Source organism: Sminthopsis crassicaudata, chromosome 4, assembly GCF_048593235.1.
Source record: "Sminthopsis crassicaudata isolate SCR6 chromosome 4, ASM4859323v1, whole genome shotgun sequence".
Classification (NCBI taxonomy): domain Eukaryota; kingdom Metazoa; phylum Chordata; class Mammalia; order Dasyuromorphia; family Dasyuridae; genus Sminthopsis; species Sminthopsis crassicaudata.
Window position 1 is genome coordinate 367,591,072 of NC_133620.1, and position 23,000 is coordinate 367,614,071.

Genomic DNA, 23,000 nt, shown 5'->3' on the forward strand with positions numbered 1-23,000 from the left:
GCATTGTAGACTTTCAAGTGATAGGAGATAATAAAACTCCAGTGTTTATACTTGTAGGCCAGAGTAATTTTTTTTTTTTACATATTTTTCAACATATTGATGAAATGATAGATTTTGGAAAGTTCATAGATAATAAAGCTGCTAAGCCTTATCTAGAGAAAAATAAATAGCTTTTAACTTTTCTTGGTAATATATTGCAAATATTTGCAAATATCTTGTTACTTTAATAATATTAGCAGCTTCTCCTTGAAAGTTCACACCAAAAGCAGGACTGTATAAGGGGTTTGACTGGAGTTCGCAGTAATAGCTGTATATAGTATTTTGTGCTTTACAAAGCACTTTACTGTATTATCTCATTTGCTATTATCTTTGCTAAGACCTAGATTAGATAGAATTAGGTAGAATGAATACACACAAAAAACTCAGGTATGCTATAAGCATGTTTTCTTATATTCAATTTGCACAATTCTAATACTTAAGTAGAAAGTATTCTCTTCTAGATGAGGCCTGTTTTGCTTTTTTTATTTCCAAAATAGTTATATACCTCATCCATGTTTGTCATATGTACATTGGGTTGTAAGTTCCTAGAAAGCAGAATTACTTTTCTTTTTTGCCTACTTTACACAATGTTGATATAATAGGTATTCAAATATTTTGTGAATAAAGTGTTGTAAAGATAAACATGCTGTGAAGTTCTGAACAGTACCTCAAAAGAAAAAGCACTCTGATGGTGGTGGTTGTTTTGTTTTTTTTTGTTTTGGCCATATAGAATTAAAAAGTAATGCTAATGACAATTTTAAAACTATGATACTACATTTAATTTGCTACAGCAATATCTAATATTCAGAAATTAAATACAATTAATTTAATTCATTATAAACTTCAGAAATGTTCATAAAAATGTTTCCATACTCTGCACAAACAAGATTTTATTTATTTGTTTATTTATTTATTTTTAAAACAACGGTGCTAATGAGACTGTATTAAGAACATGTGCTAACAGTATAATCCGTGATGTTTTCCTTCTACTGTAGACAGCTGGAATTGAAAGCTGTTGTAAGTAGGACAGTGCAGGATAAACAGCAGGAGCTGAGCAGTGATCACATGACTGTCTCTTTGGAATATTGGGTTGCTACAGAGACCTCTAGGAGACAAATTTAGCACTTTACATCAGAAAGCTGTATTCTCATTTCTTCCTTAAAAATACAAATGGTCATTTTTTAGGAGAGTAAAAGGAAGAGTATTAAGAGTAGGGGAATGCTGTCTTTGTTGTTAAAGTAGTATGACTTAATCTGTCTTAAATGTTTGATAATTAAAATATTTAATTTTGTTTTTATGTATTTTTAAGATATTTAAGTTATTTATTTCCATTTTCACTGGAGTCAAACAAGAATTAAATGATTATTTGTTGATTTCCCCCCCCCCCCCCTTTGGAAAAGAAAATATTCCTTAATTCTTACGGGAGGTATATATGTAAAATTCTGGTCTATGTCTTTGTCTTTTCCAAATAACAAGCTTTATTTTCTCTTCCTCCTACTTAGTTTCTCCTGAAGAAAAATAAAAACTAAATCCTTGTAACAAAACAAATAGTTAAAACAAATTCTTTTATTTCCTTTGTTTTTTAAGATATAAGTAGTTGGAGCATTTTGTTTCAGGTTATACTTGCAAATATTTTCTATAATTTGCAATTCAGATTTTAAAATATATGCTATTATGGATAAGACAGAGGTCTTGATCATTTAATTATAGTAGATACTTTTTGATGTTTAAAAATAAACAGGTTCCTATAGTTGTGATTTTAAAAAATTGGTCATTTATGTTTTTTTCCTTGTATTTTTTGTTTTATTTTAACTTAATGATCTCCCCTCAATTCTCATCCTTGTTGTATTTCTGTGTATTTAAGGAACTATTAATGCCATTTAAAAATAAATCTTTGATACTTTTATAAAGAAGGCTAATGTTTCAGAACAATACAATCATTTAAAACAGTTTACCAGCACTCTCTCTCCTTTCTCTCCCTTTCCACTCCATTTGCGGATCCGTTTATCATTTTTTGTCACAGTTCCTTATTACTCTTGCTCTGAGTTTCCTCCCCTTTATTTTCACAAACGTATTTTTGAGGGAAAAAATGTGAGCCTCTCTAGATCTTGTCACTTATATAACACATTAGAAATAGCATTCTATTTTGCAAATTTATCTTTCTTGATTAGAACATTAAAAGATGACTTTAATTCCATTGCCATCTTTCTCAGCTGAATAAAATAGATAAATCCTTATACGTAGTGCTTTAAGGTTTGCTGAACTTTGCCTACTGTTACCTTATTTCATCCTGTGAGGAAGTTGCTATTACTTTCCTCATTTTATAGGTGAGGAAGCTACTGCTAAGAGAGTGAAAGAGATTTGCCAGCTTTTCTAGAAATCATTTTAGAAAAAGAATTATGATATATATTACTATTTCCTTGTCCTACTGAGAAAATGGAACTTATAATAAAAAGAAAAGATATAAAGACTGGCTTTCAAAGATAGAGAAAAAATTAAAGTGTGTGTGTGTATATTAGTGTTGTAAGAACTAGCCAGTTGTCAGATATTCTGGATGATCTTTTACACTGCTACTTCTTTCTTGAGTATTTATGGAGGAAATGACTAATTGTGCTTAAAAAAATAAAATAAAATAAAAAAATTATACCTTCACCTAATTTTGTATATTTTGTAGCCTTAATTTCTGAGAGTTGGCACACAGAATACTGCTGATTTGAAGGAAAATTCAATTATTTTCTCTGTATTAGTGAAGTGAATAGGGATATCAGAATTTGTTTACTGCCAGTGAAATAAATAATGAAAGGAGAAACGTAGCCAAACTTTTACCTTTCAAGGAAAAAAAATATTGGAAACATTCTTTTTTATGTAACTAGACACTGGATTAAGTTAATGGAGTATGATTGTTCAGAGGCATAGTGTTTTTTGAGGAGGTTTATTAAGACATTATAATTCAAGGAAAACTACTACATTAAATATTGATATATGGACAATATTAGTTCTTTTAATTAACACTTTTTTGAAACAGGAACTTTTTTGTGTGACTTAAAATTTGCACAGTTCTTTGGCATATTTATTATCAACAAGCGTTTATTGAGTACCTACTATGATCCCTTCAGTGTTGAGAGGAACTAGACCAGATATACAAAAACAAACCCTTTACTAGGAAGGAGCTTAAAGTCTAAGAAGAGTGAAGCTTATAGAAACACTGGTAGAGAACTTAGCTGGAGCTGTCCAGACAGATATGTTCTTGCTGAATCATTGCAGATTTTAAAATCTGCTGTTAGGGTATTAAAGAGATAATACATAATACATAAATACATAAGAATCTACAAGCATTTATTTAGTGTTGGCTGTGTGCCAGGAACTATGCTGATGATAGAAATACAAAGACAAAAATCTTGTAGTCTGCCCCTCTGAGGAGCCCATGCTACTTAACTAAAAGGAAGCTATGCACATATTTAAGTATATACAAAATAATTTGGTCAGAGAGACACAAACAGCTGAATGGATCAGGAAAAAACTCATGAGTTATAGTATTGGAATCAAGTATTGAAAGAAACTGAAGATTCTAAGTCATGGAAATGAAAAGGGCACTTTATTTTAAGCATATTTGGGGACGGAATAACCTGTGCAAAAAGTAAAGATAGTAGATGCAATGTTATTTGTAAAGAACATCTAGAAAGGTGCTGGAGAATTTTGGTTTTGACTTTTAAAGGCAATAGGGAGCCAGTGGAGTTTGTTGATTAGGAGGAAAGATATGGTCTGATTGGTGGCTTAGGAAAAACATCCTTGGGAAGATGGGTAACATATTTACTTTTTCTCAAAGTGGCAAACTCAATAACTGCTAATGGGTAGGAAATATAATTGACCCGCTCTGATTTAGGATGTGCTGCCACCTAAATCTTATATCTGATTTATAGAGAACAAAAGGGTAGTTCATTCACACTTTTTTTTTCCTGGGGTTTATATACATTAACTTAGGTGACTAGTTAAAATAAGGATTAGTCTGTAATGCCTTAGGATCTTTGATAGATAGCCTCTGTACTAATTCAACTTATTTGTCAGTTACACCAATATCTACTAAAACAAGTATTCACTTCACTATTAGATATTTTAACCAACTTCAAATTGGCTAATTTTTTAAAGCCTTTGATATCTTTTTTTTAACCTTTTATGGAAATGAATAATTTATTTTAAGATGTATGCAATGGACAGATGAAATTTTGAGTAGGCTCCCCTGAGAAATGTTTTAAAGAATGAACTTTTAAGGTTGAAGAAGAAAGAATGGTAGAAAATTGAGTGAGAAAAGAAAATACTTTTCCTCTCTCCATTTTTTTTTTTTAACCTCATTGTCTTCCCCATTCTTTCTTTTATTCTTAGATTGACTTTTCCAGGAAAATGACTGTAGTACAGAATAATTCTGTACTTATTTGGATCCTAGGGCATTTTTGTTTGAGCACTGTACAACTCTTTTCAACTTGCTTCACTCACATAAATTTTTAAAAATACTCTGTTTGGTAGCATAACTTTTTTTTTTACTAAAGCTTTTTATTTTTCAAAACATATGCATGGACAATTCTTCAACATTAGCCCTTGCAAAGCCCTGTTTTGTTTCTATCCCCTCCCCTAGCTAGCAAGTAGTTCAATATATGTTAAACATGGTAGAAATATATGTTAAATCCACTATGTATACATATTTATACAATTATCATGCTGCACAAGAAAAAAAGAGAAGCAAAATAAAATGTAGGTAAACAAGAACAAAAAGAAAATGCTATGTTGTGAACCACATTTAGTTTCCACAGTCCTCTCTGGGTGTATCTGGCTCTCTTCATCTCTGAACAATTAGAACTATTTTGAATCATCCCATTGTTGAAGAGAGCCACGTCCATCAGAATTGATCATCGTATAATCTTGTTGCCATGTATAATGATCTCCTGGTCCTGCTCATTTCACTTAGCATCAGTTCATGTAAGTCTCTCCAGGTCTCTCTGGAATCATCCTGTTGGTCATTTCTTACAGAGCAATAATATTCCATAACATTAATGTACCACAATTTATTCAGCCATTCTCCATCTGATGGGCATCCATTCAGTTTCCAGTTTCTTGGGTGGCATAATTTCTTTCTTTTTTTTTTTTTTTAAATTAATTTTATAATTATAATTTTTTGACAGTACATATGCATGGATAATTTTTTTTTTTTTTTACATTATCCCTTGTATTCATTTTTCCAAAATTTCCCCTTCTTCCCTCTACTCCCTCCCCTAGATGACAGGCAATCCCATACATTTTACATGTGTTACAGTATAACCTAGATACAATATTTGTGTGTAAATCCAATTTTCTTGTTGCACGGTAAGAATTGGATTCCGAAGGTAAAAGTAACCTGGGTAGAAAGATAATAGTGCAGACATTTTACACTCAATTCCCAGTGTTGCTTCTCTGGGTGTAGCTGTTTCTATCCATCATTGATCAACTGGAATTGAATTAGATCTTCTTTATGTGAAGATATCCACTTCAATCAGAATATATCTTCATACAGTATCATTGTTGAAGTGAATAGTGATCTTCTGGTTCTATTCATTTCACTCAGCATCAGTTCATTTTATTCTCTCCAGGCCTCTCTGTATTCCTCCTGCTGGTCATTTCTTACAGAGCAATAATATTCCATAACCTTCATATACCACAATTTACCCAACCATTCTCCAATTGATGGACATCCATTCATTTTCCAGTTTCTAGCCACTATGAAAAGAGCTGGGTGGCATAATTTCTTGATAAAGAACAAGCCTGATTGGCATCTAATAGAATAAATGGGTCTATTATACAAACAGGAAACATTTGGTGGTAGTATGAAAAATATATTTTGGAAAGCAAACCCTAGTCTTTTAGTTTAATCACATCACTTTAAAATGTAACTTTTTTTTTTTTTTTTTTATCAGTGAACACTTGTCCTGTTCTTTCACTTTTTTCCTGCACGGGGACAGCAATGTTTGTACCAGTGTGGAAATTAACCAGCACCAGCCTGTATATCTTCTTAGTGAAGAGCACATCACCCTTGCTCAACAATCTAATAATCCTTTTCAAGGTATGTTTTTTTTTTTTTTTTTTCAATTTTTGTTTACCCATGTTTGGATAGTTCTGTTACTTTGTGTCTGAGGAATATTCAGTTTCCACTAAGTCTTCTCCCCCTGAGCCTTTCAGTAATTTTCTTCTATTATTGATGAATAAAAGCTTGCCATAGTTAAGTATTATCAGAAAGTTCTTGAACATAAATGTTAAGATTTCATATTAATGCAAATTCATATCAATAAGGTACAAAGTTATTATAAGATGAATCTTATCAATAGGGTTTTTGAGGTTGTTATAAAATTCCCTTTTCTAAAATAATGTAGCCAAAAAATATTTGCTATATCATTGACCAAAACCATCTAGTATGATGTCACTTTTTGTTCAAATGCTATATTCCCCATTTATATCTCCTCCCTCTCTATTATACAAATCTTTGAGAGTAGAGTCCATAGTTTGTAGGCACAATGACTTTTTATTGTTGCTTTTTCTTTACAATACTGTCATCTAGTAGATATTTAATAAATGCTTAATGTAGTTACAAAACTTTTTGTGTTTCTAGTTATCTTAAGTCCGTTTGGATTAAATGGCACTCTAACAGGACAAGCATTCAAGATGTCTGATTCATCCACCAAGAAATTGATTGGTGAATGGAAACAGTTTTATCCTATTTCATCATGCTTGAAGGAAGTATCAGAAGAAAAGCAGGAAGATATGGATTGGGAAGATGATTCTCTAGCTGCTGTAGAAGTTCTTGTTGGTATGCATTTCTTAGATATAAATGCCAAAGAAAACTTTTTTTAAAGAAAAGAAAAGAAATGGGAAATTTCTTAGTTATTTCTAACTCTACCCCATGGAGAAATACTTTTTTGAAAGCATTAACTTCTCCAAAAGTTTTATTATAACATAACAATGAAAGAATAAGAGAATATAATATCTTCATAAATATTTTAAGTATGCTTACTGATAAAGTCAATATACTTAAAAGTAATAATTTAATTGGTGACTCATTGTGTAACATTCAGGTGCAAAACTATAAATATCTGAGATTTCCTCGAGATAGGTGATTCTTCCAATTCACGCTTACCTGTTGACCTTTTATCCATACATTTGTTTTTTATAGGATCCTTCCTACAGGATCTACTCAACGTTTTAGAGGCCTGATCAAAAGTCTTTTTAAATGTTTTAAAATGCATTCCTACTGCTAAGTTATCTTGTGCTCTTTCTACATGACCATTTCACATCTTTTTGATTCTGTCTTTTGTATAAGTTTTTGTACCAATTCTTGTGTAAAAATGATCTTTAGTGATAAATTGAAACCTGCTTATACCCACCATACATTGCTATCATATCTTCTACTATTTGCAATTTTGATTCTTTGTGTATAGTAGCATTCATAGCTCTTTGTAGCATCACTGAGGAAAAATGATCTTAATTTGGATGTTTTAAAAGGTAAGTAGAAATTAATATGAAAGCACTGCAATTTCTCTAATGCAGCCCAGCTCCATATTTCTTCTTATCCCAGTGTGGGCTAGTTTATTGTCCTTTTGGAACAATACACTTAAGATATATGTATTGTATTGTATCATCCAACTCTATGAATCCTTTGGTCATTTAAAAAAAAATTTTTCCCCCTGAGTTGATTGTTAGTCAATTCAAGTGACTGGGACTCTTTGAAAAGGCCTGATATTATTCTAGGACTTGATATGATTTTATCTCTGCTTCCTCTTCTTTTTACACCAGGAGAGCTTCTGACAGCACAAAATGCTTTTTAGCTAGTATGGCCTTTCTCATGCCTTGCTTTATAATATTGATACCTTGCTTCAATGATATTCTGATGTTTTATTTAGCAAATTATTAATCTTATATTTGTAGAAAAGAGCTTTTACAGCCAAGTTTAATGATTTTGGGGAAAAAGTAAAACCCAAGAAAGTAACAATACAATCTTATATTCTCTTCATATTTGTCAGTTAGGTGATTGAAGATATGAACTGCTATAGAAAATTGTTGGTAAAAGGCTGTCTCCCTTACTTCATGCATAGATTATTTACAAAGGTTTGACAACAAATAGAAAGTGGACATATGAATATTATTGCTATTGCCAGGGTTATCTTTTGAGTCATAATTGCTTCCATTATTATCTTCATGTCTGTCACCCCAGCATTCAATATCATCTTCTCTTTGAGAATACGTGGGGGAAAATTGGTCTTTGTTTTCAGAATTGTTTTCACCTTCTCCACCCCCTCCATGAATTTTATCTGTATCTGATATGATTGGTGTATTATATGTTCTATTGGTTCTTCCCAAATTTATCTTGAGTACCATTATTAAGCCCTTAGAAACATTTAGAGAACTTGAAATATCCATATGTGATAATTTAGCTGTTCTTGATTATAATGGATCTCTACATAGAAATACTGCAAATTGCTTTCTGCCCTTTAGTATTTGTAAGCACTTCCAGTTTTACTTATAAATATGTTTGGGATAGTTCAATTTTGTTGTCTCTTCAGATTTTCTGCAGACCTTTCACTCTTCCTCTTCATTATTTTGAAACTAAATAGCCCTTAATATTTTGCCATCATCTTCTATGTGTAAGGTATATAACTTGTAAATGAAGTTTAAAAAAACTTTTTTTGAAAGCAACTTTTAAGAAATTCTGACTGGTATTGCCCCTGACCATTGGTAAAGGGATGTTTCTAGATATTTGGCTTCCTCATGGAGGTATCTTTTTTTTTTCATTTACACTTCTATAAAAATTAGTTATGGTCTATGTCAATTTCTCTTCCTTTAAACATTTTTTCATGTTGTGTTGATACCTTATTTTGGGTGGGAGGTAATTGGAATTAAGTGACTTGCCCAGAATCCTTCAGCCAGTATCAAGTGGCTGAGGTTGGATTTGAACTCAGATCCTTCTAACTCCAGAGTCCATGTTTTATTCTTTTTACCACATGGCTGCCCTATCAGTACTTTTTTTGAATAAGTCAGGTTAGTACTGCCTTAATCACATAAAGTTATTTTCTTATCTTTATCTTTTTTGCTTTTGTTTCTTTGGCTTTTTTTTTTGTTTGTTTGTTTTGGAAATGATTTTTAACGGTTTGTTCTAAATTAGTTGATGGCTTGACTGCACACAATCAACTGATTATAAAAAAAATAATTCTCCTACTATACTTATATATCCAGCACTTAGCACAATTCCTGCACATAGCTGGTATTTAGCAAATAATTAATGATTAATTGGTACCCCCTCCTCTGTATTCTAGAGATTGTCAACCAGGTTCAGTCTTTGTAGTATGATTGTTTGCTATGCTCAGTGCCTTCTAAATTCTCTTTGTGAAGGAAGTATTTGTGATATATAGAGTTAAGGCTTCTGATTCTACTAGTCTTTAATTTTTTTCCCCATTTCTTGAATTTAGTTTGTATTTTTCCAATATATTTATTGCTATTCTCCTTTGTGTTTTGATTTGATATGGTGGGAAATGTTAGAGTAAGGCAAATGTAGACATTGATGTCATAGAATATAAAAATGTATTTTGACTTGTTTGAGAATCTTAAGTTCTTTGAGATTCCCTGTTTAAGTTGCAGTTTTGTTATGATTCTCATTTTGCTTTATGTTCATTATGAACTCTACAAAGTAAGATAATTGTTCCATGAAATTTTTTTAATCACCTTTTATATATTTTTAACAATAATAGCTTTTTATTTTTCAAAATATGTGCAAAGATAGTTTTCAACATTCACCCTTTCAAAACTTTTGTGTTACAAATTTTTCCCTCCCTCCCCTAGACAGCAAGTAATCCAGTACAGGTTAAATATGTGCAATTCTTCTAAACATCCACGTTTATCATGCTGCACAAGAAAAATAAGATCAAAAGATGGGGAAATGAGAGAAAAAAAAACAAGCAAACAATAAAAAAGATGAAAATACTATGCTGTGATCCACATTCAGTCTCCATAATCATCTCTCTGGATGCGGATGGCTCTTTCTATCTCATGTCTAGTAATTTGCCTTAAATCATCTCATAGTTGAAAAGAGCTATATAATCTTGTTGCTTTGTAGAGTGTTCTGTTGGTTCTCACTCACTTTGCTTAGTGTCAGTTCATGTAAGTCTTTCCAGGCTTTCATGAAATATTTGTTACTGTCTTTGTGCATATGTTGATATATTTCTGTCATTTTGTGACTTCCAAATGGCAGCTTATTATCTCATTTATCTCAAATATGTTGTGAGGAAAGTGCTTTGAAACCTTAAAGCACTATTCAATTATGTGTTATTCTGGTTTTATTTGTTATGAAAACATCAATATTTGATGCAATTCTTTCTTCTCATAGTATTGTATATCAATTGGTCATTAAACAGAAATCTCAACATTAAACGGAAATCTCTGCTCAAGAGTCTCAAGTTTTACAGATATAAACTTTTGAGAATTCCAGCATATTCTATCCCTCCCCACCCAATTTATCATTGTGGCTTTTGGAAGCAGAAGGTAGGGATGGTATATCACACACAATATATGTGCTTGCTAATGTTCCTTACACATAGATTTGCTTTGTCACCCAAAGCATACTCTTGGCAGGCACAACCTTTGAGAACATAGAATCAATATTATGCCACTTACTTCACAGTAAGACTTTATGAACAAATTTAAATATGAAATGAGGTTTTTTTTTTTTTTTTTTCATTTTTTTTTTTTTTTAAATGATGGTAAAATAATGTGAAGCTTGCTATAATGGAAAGAGTACAGGAGAGACCCAAATTCAAATCCTGCATTTAGCATTTTTATGGATGGACAAGTCATTTAATTTTCATTTCCTAATCAGTGAAATAGAGATAATTCTTATACATATCCCACAATGTTATAAGAATAATATGTGAATATAAGGTGATTTGAAACTCTTAAAGCATTGCATAATTTTTATTTGGTACTGTAATGGCAGCAGTAATTGTTAAGGGCAATTTATCTCAGTAAGGTAAGAGAATTTTCTTAATGTTAAACTAATCAACATAATTATATTGATACATTTTTTAAACTATAAAAATTATGATTACATCAGTGGTTGCACAATTGAATATTTTGTTTTAAAACAAACATTCCTTCTAAGAATGGGGGAAATTTAGTGAGATCTTAAACTTTCATACTTTCTTCATTAGGGTGTGTGTGTATGTGTGTGTTTTTAAATGCTACAAATTGTAGTAAAGCAAAAAAATGTTAAGGAAATATGTTAAAATATTTCTGCCAGTTTTATTTATGAAAATTCTAAAAATATAAACAAAACTAAGATAAGTTATAGCAGAAATTTGAAGTATAAGGGTAAACTTAACCAACATTTTTTCCTATCTTTTTTAAGGGAAAAATTTAGCAGATTTATAGATAAGAATGCCATTGTGCAGTACTCAACCCATAACTTTTATTAAGCACCCAATATGTACTAGGTGATAGGTATATATATGTAAAAATGAGATAAAAATAGTCCCCTTAAGAGGAAGACTAACAGGCTAATTGTAATGATCCTGGCACTTGGACCCAGCAAAACAATTTAGCTTTGGATAATTATGTACTAAGAATGATCTATTATTATACAAAAATATTAGCAATGCTATTTATAATAATAGATTTTAAATAACTGGACAGCAGTGGTGTGCCCAGTGACTGGAGAAAAGTTAAAATAATGATATAAATGTAAAGGAATATTATTCTATTTTTATTTTATTTTATTCTATTAGAAATATTAATTACTAGAAATATAAAAAAATAGGAGAAGACAAGTAATGTAAGGTGAACAAATTAGAACCAAAAACCCAGTATGCACATCTATTCTCTACTATCATGTAAATAATAATAGATATGGTAATATAATCAGATAAATATCCAGGAAAATTTCAGAGAGGGACACTGAAGTTAATCTGACAAAATACTAATAGAAGTTTGTTTTTTTCCATAACATGTTAAGCACAATTTTTTTGGTCATGTTTGAATATTTTAATTTGGCAGCAACATGGGTATATGATCTTGAATTTTTTGCCATATCCATTTATCAAAACACACACATACAACTTTGTCTCCTTTAGGTGTGTCCATTTATATCTGATAGGTAAGATTTTAATGCCATAGTCAACTTGCATTTCAGTGTTCTGGTTTTGTTCTCAGCATTTCACATATAGAAAGACACACGATTTTTTTTCTTGCATTCAGAATCATAAAACTTGACTTTAGCAATTAAGACAAATACTTTTTCCCCCCTTCAGCTGGTGTACGAATGATCTATCCAGCATGCTTTGTGTTAGTCCCTCAGTCAGACATTCCTACTCCTAGCTCCGTGGGATCTTCTCATTGTTCAACTACTTGCTTGGGTGTCCACCAAGTGCCTGCCTCTTCAAGAGATCCTGCCATGTCTTCAGTAACTCTGACTCCACCTACATCTCCTGAGGAAGTCCAAACAGGTATTATAAATTTCTTTTCTAACTCTTTTAATAGGTTAGTTTTTTGATTGGTGATACCAGACACACACACCACTCAGACTCAGATTCACACTTAATCTTCTTAGGGAATACCAAATTCTAAAATTGTTTTTGCCTTATTAGTTTTCATATTAAAACTGCAAAAGCTTTAAGTACTCCTTTTTGTTACTGAGATTAGAATGCTAGCTGTAAACTTATTTTGGTAGTTGAACTAGTATAAAATAATAATATTTTATTAATATTAAAGAAAACAAAATGGGCTAGATGCCACCAACTTTTTTGGGCATTTACTTTGCTATTTAGGTTTCTTAATTTGCAAAATGAGCTGATATTCTTGATTGTAGTGTTCAGAAAAACCAAAAAGATGACTATACTGATATTTTGATTTATTATACAAGTAAACCCTGGTTTAGATTTTGTTTTATGACATTCCAGCTAATGCTATGAGGAGAAATTTAGTCATTTTAGAGGCAAGTTAGAAGTAGCAGTGACTTTAATTGTTTATGGGTTAGGCTATATCTTAACATGCTTCGTTAGAAGGATTTACAGATACAAGTTCTTCATACCTTACTTTAAAGAACTGAAATTTGTTCTTTTTCTCATCCTTAGTCATTTGCTAGTCAGTTTGCTTATTTTTCATTATATATGACAACTCCAAACTGGTTAGAAAATGAAGAAAATGGTAGAATTGTTCACAGTTAAGCCAAAAATGTTCATTTCTAGCCTTGAGTTACTTGACTACTATAAAACTTTTAAACACTCAACCTAGAGAATTTCAGCCACATTAAGATAGCTAAAATACTTAAAAATAATTGTCTTTGATTTAAAGACTTCTATGTAGACTACCTATGCAGTTATGAATGAAGGTAATTGACACTCCATGATCATACCTGGCATCTCCTAAGACCAATTTTGGTAGTACTTTGGGGATTGAATTAAAAAGATTCCCTAGAGCATTTCTACTTTCACTTGGTATGGATCCATCTTCAGACAACAGTTGTTGAATAATATTCTTTAAAAAAGTGATTCAGTTCCTTAAGTTTAGAGATAGGTCTTTCAGTCTCCCTCTTTCAAAATATTCTTCCTCCTCTTCCTCTATGACTTGCCCAGGGTCATATAGCAGTGTCACCAAGATACTTTTAAAAAATATCATTGTTTTGAAGGGTGCAGCTATAGTATTTTAAGCTATTCAATACTGTGTGGATGAAGAAGTTATTAAAAATGGGAAAAACTTAGCTGTTTACCACTATTTGTCTGGTATGAGAAGTACTTTACATTGAAATGGAATGGTAGTAAACAAGAAATGTACAGAGAATGACTATTTCCAAGTTCCATGCTTTCTGCAAAACAAATTGTTAAATTGTCTGGTTTTTGTCTTCTTCCATGAATGAAGAATATGAATATGTCTGTACTACTTATATATACTTATTACTTTGAGGTAATATGGCTTATAGTGGCAGTATTTTTACCATTTTAAAATGCATCTTTTTTTCCATCTTGTTATATGTGCTTTGTAAATATATACATATTTAATTTGTTGTTTAAAATAGTTTCTTCTTAATGAATACTAGCTAATTTTTAGAACATCTGTTAAGATTTTTTCCCCAGTGGCTAATTTTTATACTTGAACAATTAATTAAATTTAAGTAATTAATTTTTTTTTTGTCTATTTCTGTATGAATGGATACCTGTAATCAATTTTGTTGGAGCAATTGTTAAAAAGAAAAAAAAAAAAAGAAAAGAAACCCCAGAACAAACCTATTAAAATGGATTATGGATTCATTTACTTTATTTCTTCCACTCTGTATTCTTTTTTTTCCCCCCTAGTTGATGCCCAGTCTGCTCAAAAATGGGTCAAATTTCCTTCTGTTTCTGATGGATTCAACTCAGATAGTACTAGCCATCACGGTGGGAAAATACCCAGAAAACTAGCCAATCAGGTGGTGGATAGAGTGTGGCAAGAATGCAATATGAACAGAGCACAGAACAAGTATGTATTTCTATTGAATTCTGAAATGATATATTGCGAAAAAATTTTTTTCAAGCCTTTACAATTTTTTTCCTCCCTGTTTAACTTTTTCTTAACTTAAACTTTTTATTTTAGTTTAAGCTAAAGAGTATAAAGTAATGTAATTTCTAAACAATTTCAAATCTTAGGAGGAAGTATTCTGCTTCATCAAGTGGTATATGTGAAGAAGAAACTGCGAACAAAGTTGCATCCTGGGATTTTGTGGAGGCCACACAGAGGACAAGTTGCAGTTGTTCAAGGTAGATTTAAAGATGTTAAATATGTTGTGGAACAGACCAAGGAAGTGAATGTGAATAAAGATCTTGTGACAAGGAATTTTTAGATCTAGAAATTTTTCTTTTTTGGTTGGAAAATAAATCACAAAATGGTGGTTTGTATCTGATAGAGGCAGAGATTGTATTTGGATGATAGGAGTAGAATGTGAAAATTAATTCTAGTATCAATTCTTACAAATTAATAGCAATGTTTTAAATATGTCTTTTTCTCATATTAATGTGATTTTGTATCATTCATAATAAATTTCTTTTTAAGTTATAATTTTTTTTTCTTGATAGGGTTGTGTAATGAAGTTAAAATAATGAAGTGTTGTGAATGTCATATCAAGTGCTTTAAATTGAATTTAAATCGAGTTCCTAAACAAAAACTTTTTCAAAGGGTTCCACTTTAATTTTCTCCATTCCTTTCCCTCTCTCTCCCCTCCTTCTCCCCCTCCCCAATATTTTCCCTGTATTGTTCTTTGTCCCTAAGAATTTCTGGAAACAGCTATTGTCAAGAACCAACTTGCATTATGTTCCAAGCAATCCTTGGCACAATATAAGTGTACGTCATTATACAGAAACTTGATATAGACATTTACTATTTGTATAAATCAGCATTTCTGAGACGTGTAGAAATTTCCATTAGATTGTAATTTCCTTCAAAATAGACCTTATATACTTATCTCCAGGATCTAGAATAGTCTCTTGTTTTTTGAACATTTAATCTTTAAATTCAGTTTCTTTACAGAATTTATGTATGCTCCAGTAAATATATTCTCTTTATTCATATATTCATGTGTATGAGCTCTTAGTTATTTCTGTGTTGGTGTTTACTCCATACAAAGCCCTTCGTTTTAGAAATTAAGAGACTGAATAATTGAGACTTGATTGTTATATCCTGAGTTAGAATATTGTCAGGATTAATTAGCGAGTAACATCTATGTTTTTCTATTATGTTGTCATATTTTCTTTGAATCTTTAAAGAACCAATCATAAATAATAATATAATTCAAAAATGCTCTCAGGCTCTTCTACTAGAGCCACAGTGGTAATCACACTAACTAAAAGAGCCACAAGTTTCATAGAATATGTAAACCTTAAAGAGCTTCAAACTGTGAAAGGGATAAAGTCATGTTTAATTCTGAAGCTTTTGTCTTATTGTTTCATGGCTTTCTCAGTGAATCCTATTTTGAGTATCAGTGTTTACCTCCTGAAATTTATTACCTGCCCCCTTTCAATACATTTTTAAAATTTATTGAATTTTTAAATATGGTTGGTTAAACCTTTACCTCAGAACTCTTTTTCTAGAAGAATATATACTTTTCATTTTAAAATGAGTTGGTAAAACCCCATAGTATTGAAAAATGGGTATTAAATAATACCTTTCATAATGAAAATATACTTTTGATTTTTAAGATCTGGCAAAGATTAATTGCTGTAATGAATGTAGTTGTAAAAATACTAAATAAATATTAGGTAAGTATAAGAATAGATCAAAAATTGTTTTCATCATCATAATTTATGCCAGGCTTGCAAAGAGTTTTTTGTTGTTGAACCATCATAATACAACATATAAATAAAAACCTTGACAATTAAAAAAAAATTTATGTATGATTTAAAAATTTTTAAAATACAGAAATTTTTCTACAATAACTATAACCAGGAGCCATTCTGCAGTGGCAACACTAAAAGTGTACCTACTGAAAAAGGAGGGGGCTGAAATACAGAACAACTATCCACTTAAACTACTTTTATCTAGTATTAGAAATTCCAGCAATTGCAGTTAGATATGACAAATATAAATTTTGAATTATATTTATGAAACAATGTCAAATGCAGAAAGCAGAACCTGAAAAACAACTGTGACCATGAATTAAGGGGAAAATGCATAGAGACAAAATTGATATATGCTTAGAATGTTTGAAATGTTATACTTTATGCATTGGCATTTACTTATATCTATAAAAAATTTTTTTGATTATATTGTTAATCATTCCATTTTTTTTTTATCATGTTCATTGAGAATTCTTTTTTTTTTTTTAATTCATTTTTCCAAATTATCCCCTCCCTCCCTCCACTCCCTCCCCCGGATGGCAGGTAATCCCATACATTTTACATGTGTTACAATATAACCTAGATACAATATATGTGTGTAAATATCATTTTCTTGTTGCACATTAATTATTAGCTTCCGAAGGTATAAATAACCTGGGTACATAGACAGTAGTGCTAACAATTTACATTCGCTTCCCAGTGTTCCTTCTCTGGGTATAGTTATTTCTGTCCATCATTGATCAACTGGAAGTGAGTTGGATCTTCTTTATGTTGAAGATTTCCACTTCCATCAGAATACATCCTCATACAGTATTGTTGTTGAAGTGTATAGTGATCTTCTGGTTCTGCTCATTTCACTCAGCAACAGTTGATTTAAGTCTCTCCAAGCCTCTCTGTATTCCTCCTGCTGGTCATTTCTTACAGAACAATAATATTCCATAACCTTCATATACCACAATTTACCCAACCATTCTCCAATTGATGGACATCCTGAAACATCCAGTTTCTAGCTACAACAAAAAGAGCTGCCATAAACATTTTGGCACATATAGGTCTCTTTCCGCTCTTTAGTATTTCTTTGGGATATAAGCCCAGTAATAGTACTTCTGGGTCAAAGGGTATGCACAGTTTGACAACTTTTTGGGCATAGTTCCAAATTGCTCTCCAGAATGGCTGGATTCTTTCACAACTCCACCAACAATGTATCAGTGTCCCAGTTTTCCCACATCCCCTCCAACATTCATCATTATTTGTTCCTGTCATTTTAGCCAATCTGATAGGTGTATAGTGGTATCTCAGAGTTGTCTTAATTTGCATTTCTCTGATCAGTAGTGATTTGGAACACTCTTTCATATGAGTGGAAATAGTTTCAATTTCATCATCTGAGAATTGTCTGTTCATATCCCTTGACCATTTATCAATTGGAGAATGGTTTGGTTTCCTATAAATCAGGGTCAGTTCTCTATATATTTTGGAAATGAGACCTTTGTCAGAACCTTTCCTTTTAAAAATATTTTCCCAATTTGTTACTTCCCTTCTAATCTTGTTTGCATTAGTATTGTTTGGTTAATCGTTCCATTTTTAGAATTGGGTCTTTGATTCTATCATTATGGATATTCATACAATGGTGCCTCTCCATTCCCTTTTATTTCTGTGTAACTCACATGTATCTCCTGTAAATCCTTTCACAGGGAATCCATGCACTATGCCAGTGACATTCTCTAGATTTCAGTATGGTGTATCAATGGATCACATGGCAGTACGTTGGATTTCCTGCGCTTTCACTCCACAACCTTTTTGGGGGGAGGGGGGATAGAGTACAGTGTCATCCCTCTCATCTTTTATGATGCTCCTCCTATGCTATTTGTTTTTATGTTGTTTATTGATATCTGTCTTGTTCCTCTTCATTAACCTTTGGGAAATCCTTTACTTTAATTTTTCACAAATTGTGGTATATCATGACTCAACCATAGCACATCACCAGAAAGCTTTTGATGTTTAAAAAAAAAAATTGCCTTTGTTTTGAAGAATAACTTGATCAATAAAAGCACATTTAATTTCCCAAAGCAATATGGTTCAACTCAGATGGTTGAGAAATTTAAATAAATAAATAATTAAATGAATAAATAAGAAGGAGAATTGTAGGCATTTATATTGTAGTCAGTTTTTCAGATATGTTTCTCTTCTTATTGTGTATATGTAAATATTCAAAATACTTAGATTCTCCTGAACCCAGAGCTGGTGCTCTTGAGTTCAAATCAGACCTCAGACACTTAACACTTAATAGTTGTGTGACCCTGGGCAAGTCAGTTAACCCCAGTTGCCTGGATAAAAAGCTGACTCTTATTTTTTAACTCATTTAATAGGAAATATATAGAATATATGTAATTAGTTATATGTTGCTTTTTAGTGTGAATAGTAACATAACTTATTTGGACTTAATCATAACTACATGTAAAACATTATTTGTTTCTATATATAAAATTCAGAAGACTTTAGACTATCTCATAGGAAACCAGCTGAAAAATAATCACAGAATTTCTGATTAGTGTCTTAAACAGTTATGTAAGACTTCTATCTGTTATACCTGACGAGTGGTCATGCAGTTTTCTTCTTCCTCCTTTGGTTATTGGAAAGAGGGGAAGGGTAGCTTCATCTTTTGATTTTAGGTTGAAATTGTTTACCTAATAATAAGCATTCGAACTATGCCATGTAGCATGCTGCTGAGATTTCCTGAGTAGTTCTCTGTTGACCAGTTTTTTTTACTCTGCAGTTTCTTTATCCTTCTCCCTGCTTCTGAATCCACATTATACATTTCTAAAAGTTTGTTGTTTCTCCATTCCCATACATCTATTCTTTGTATTAACATTCTCCATATAATGGGATCCCTTATTAAACCTCATTGATTTTAAATATCATTGAATATTTCACCTTCATATTTGCATGGTTTGAAAAAGTATCGTAAGAAAAACTACATTTGGCATTCTTTTTTTCTTTTTTTAACTAAAATTTTTTTATCTTCAAAATATAGTTTTAAACATCCACTCTTGCTAAACCTTGTGTTCCAAATATTTTCTCCCTCCTTCCCTAGGAAACAAGTAGTCTAATATGTTAAACTTGTGCAGTTCTTCTATACATATTTCCACAATTACTATGCTTCACAAAAAGGGGGGGAAAAGAGAGAAAAAACAAAAAGCAAACAACAACAAAGGTGAAAATACTATGTTGTGATCCATCTTCAGTACCTATAGTCCTTTTTCTGGATGCAGATGGCTCTTTAGTTTATTGGAATTGACCTGAATCACCTCATTGTTGAAAAGAGCCATGTCCATCAGAATTGATTATAGCATAATCTTATTGCTGGGTAGAGTGTTCTCTTGGTTCAACTCACTTCACTTCATCAGTTCATGCAAGTCTCTCCAGGCTTTTATGAAATCATCCTTCAGCATTCTTTTTAATTGCAAGTAATTGAATAAAGTCTCATCTTACTTTCATTTTGAACTGAAATTATCCTTGTGATGTCATCTCTTAATTTGGAAGGAGCTGTCTTAGAAACTAGATTTGTACTGAAAATTTTTTTAATGTTAATAATTTTAGGTACAGTAGTGCCCTAAGTTTTTTTAAACCTTTCTTTGATTTTTTTTTCCTTTAGGCACAAAAATTTCAAAGCAAGAAATTCTGGACAACAGGGGCAGGCACCACCTGTAGGCCAGCAACAACAAGCAGCTCCCAAGCACAAAGCCAATGAGAAGCAAGAAAAAAGTGAAAAGCCACAGAAACGTCCCTTGACTCCTTTTCACCATCGTGCATCTATTAGTGATGATACTATGGAATCAGATACAGCGAGTCAGAGGCTGGTGATCTCTGCTCCAGACAGCCAAGTGAGGTTCTCAAACATCCGAACTAATGATGTGGCAAAGACTCCTCAGATGCATAGCACTGAAATTGCAAACTCCCCTCAGCCACCACCTCTTAGTCCTCATCCATGTGATGTGGTTGATGAAGCAGTAACTAAAACCCCTTCAACTCCTCAGAGTCAACATTTCTATCAAATGCCAACACCTGATCCCTTGGTACCTACTAAACCATTGGAAGATAGGATAGATGGTTTGTCTCATTCTTTCCCAGCACAGTTTCCAGAAGTTTTGGAGCCCACAGTATATGTTGGTACAGCTGTAAACTTAGAAGAAGATGAAGATCATAGAACCTGGAAGTATTACAAGGTCCCAAAGAAAAAAGATGTGGAATTTTTACCACCACAGCTTCCAAGTGATAAATTCAAAGATGATCCAGTTGGACCTGCTGGACAGGAAAGTGTAACATCAGTTACAGAGTATGTATTTTTGTAGTCTATTAATATATTTTTAACCACAGTGGGAAAATTGTTTTATCCAAATTCTCTAGTGATTTTTGAGATAAAATTACTAGTTTGTAAATTTGAAAGGATTAAGCCACTTTATTAAATTCTAGGGTCATTGAATGGTATATCTAGTTGTTAAAGAGTAATCCTCTGGGAATAAGTTGGTAATGATAGAAATTTGCATGAACTTTAATATCTCTGATAGTTCCCCTCCCCTGCCCTGTATTGTCTGGTTAAATGTTGCAACTAGTCTAGGTGTTATAAATATGTTCACTAATAATAGTACTGTGAATTTTTAAAAAATGGAATTTGGAAGAACTGAGTCTATATTGAATATCTGGTAAGGATGCTACAAAAGAAGAAAATGAAGGTGTAGAGTAGGTTTGTCTGACAACTAAAATTTCAACATGGTCTGGAAATAGGCTATACTTTCACCTTTATCTGGCTTATGTAAAACCTGAATAATGCATATTTACTTTTGATGCATATTTATTTTTCATTATCTGAATGGATTCTTTCAAGGTGATTTCATTTTTGGATTGTTAGTTATATTTAGAGACTTTCCACATTTGGACCCAAACAATCATTTTTCTTGTTTTAATGAAAAAATATTCTCATTGTTCATGAGTAGCTCCTCTTACCCTTTTCTTCCTTTATTATCAAGAAATAGTGGCCATAGGAAAAGGATACAGATCTTCATTTTTTTCCATTTGTAATTTCACAAGGGCAACCACTTATCTCAAGAGTATCTTAATCCTCAAACTTGAAAATCAAGTTAATTTTAATTATAATTATGACACAAAATATTTGACATCAACTCTATTTTCTAATGTATTCTGCTCTTATCTTCCTAGCAGCAGGACTTATATGTTAAAGAGGGCTGATCCTTATACAAAGAAATTATTTAAAAACAAAAACTAATCGACATATTAGCTTCAGTGGAAAGTGACAAAATTTTGGAGTAAAGAGTTCATTGATTTAATTTTCACATTCTTTACTACATTTATGACTTTAGAAAAGTTTCTTTATTGTCTTTTGACCATATTTCTTCGTGTCTAAAATGAGGAGGTTGGATTAAATGACATGTAAGATTCTTTCTTGTTTTTAAAGTCCTTTCTTGTTCTAAAATCTTATATTCCAAATCCATTGTTATATGCTGCATTCCATGCTCATAATCCTCTATCTCTATAAAGAAGGGGAAAAGGTGATTCTTTTGTCATTTTGAGATCAAATTTAGTCATTAGAATTTCATACCATTCAGTTTTTGTTTTTATTACATTGTTAGAGCCTTTGGATATATTGTTTCTCTGATTTTAATTATCTCGATATTCTTCTAACTCATGCCTTTGCTCTGTAGTTATTTCTTAGAAAACAATAATCCATTAGGTGTTTTTGTTAAGTTGTTTGGTATTTTATTCTGGAGTTGAGCTAAATCAAATATTTCCTTTTTATTTTACTTTTTAAATTTTGATTGGGGAGAGAGAAAGTATAGGAAAATTAAAAATAAAGCCCAAAAAATTATGAGTAGTGAATCAATCAAGTGATTCCTGTACTTTATTTTTTTTTTCTGCCTTATCTGTACCCCATTCTGGTTGGGGATGATTGACTGATTTGTGTACATATAATTAGACAGAAATTCAGCTCTTCTATGTTACAAAAATGTAAGTAATATTTTGATAACTAATCGGTGGGAAATGTTTAGTTTTAGATATCACCTTTGCTAAGATATCCTAATGCTAGTAAAAAGTTTGATTTGTTTACATATTTGATATACCTATAGACTGAAGCCTGCAAATTACTCAAATGAAAAGGTGTTGCAAATGGAAAAATTTAAGAAGCCCTGAATTATAGGTGGTAAAATTCAAGGTATTAGGCAGCAGAACTTTGACAGGGATATTGAGGTTAATTATAGATATTTGTATACAAATACATTACTACTTTATGCTCCTCCAGCTATTATTAAATCAAACAGATTAAGAAATCTGAGGTTTAATGTAACTAAACCTATTTGTACTTTAATGGCTTAGGAAAAAGATTTTTGGTCTTGATCAGCATATTGTCTTTCTGTGTTATTATGCCTTCCAGGTCTTCAATATACTAATGTAACTTTTAACACATATTTGGTGAATCCCAGAATATGAGTTTCCCAGTTAGTTTCATTAGGGATGCTATCCCAGTATTGTAGAGAACTTAAAGTTTCCCTTTTTTGTTTTTTTAAATGTACTTGGCCATATCTC

General features: G+C 31.6%; 1 protein-coding gene across 1 annotated transcript in view; it reads left to right on the plus strand.

Moving 5' to 3' along the window:
• The window catches only part of MED13 (mediator complex subunit 13), a 93,139-nt gene that overhangs the window by 26,037 nt on the left and 44,102 nt on the right, over positions 1 to 23,000 (plus strand). The window contains exons 4-9 of the mRNA XM_074261980.1: positions 5,982 to 6,127; positions 6,671 to 6,868; positions 12,351 to 12,545; positions 14,391 to 14,553; positions 14,721 to 14,831; positions 20,056 to 20,736. Of these exons, the coding sequence (XP_074118081.1) occupies positions 5,982 to 6,127; positions 6,671 to 6,868; positions 12,351 to 12,545; positions 14,391 to 14,553; positions 14,721 to 14,831; positions 20,056 to 20,736 (1,494 nt within the window). The remainder of the gene's footprint in view (positions 1 to 5,981; positions 6,128 to 6,670; positions 6,869 to 12,350; positions 12,546 to 14,390; positions 14,554 to 14,720; positions 14,832 to 20,055; positions 20,737 to 23,000) is intronic.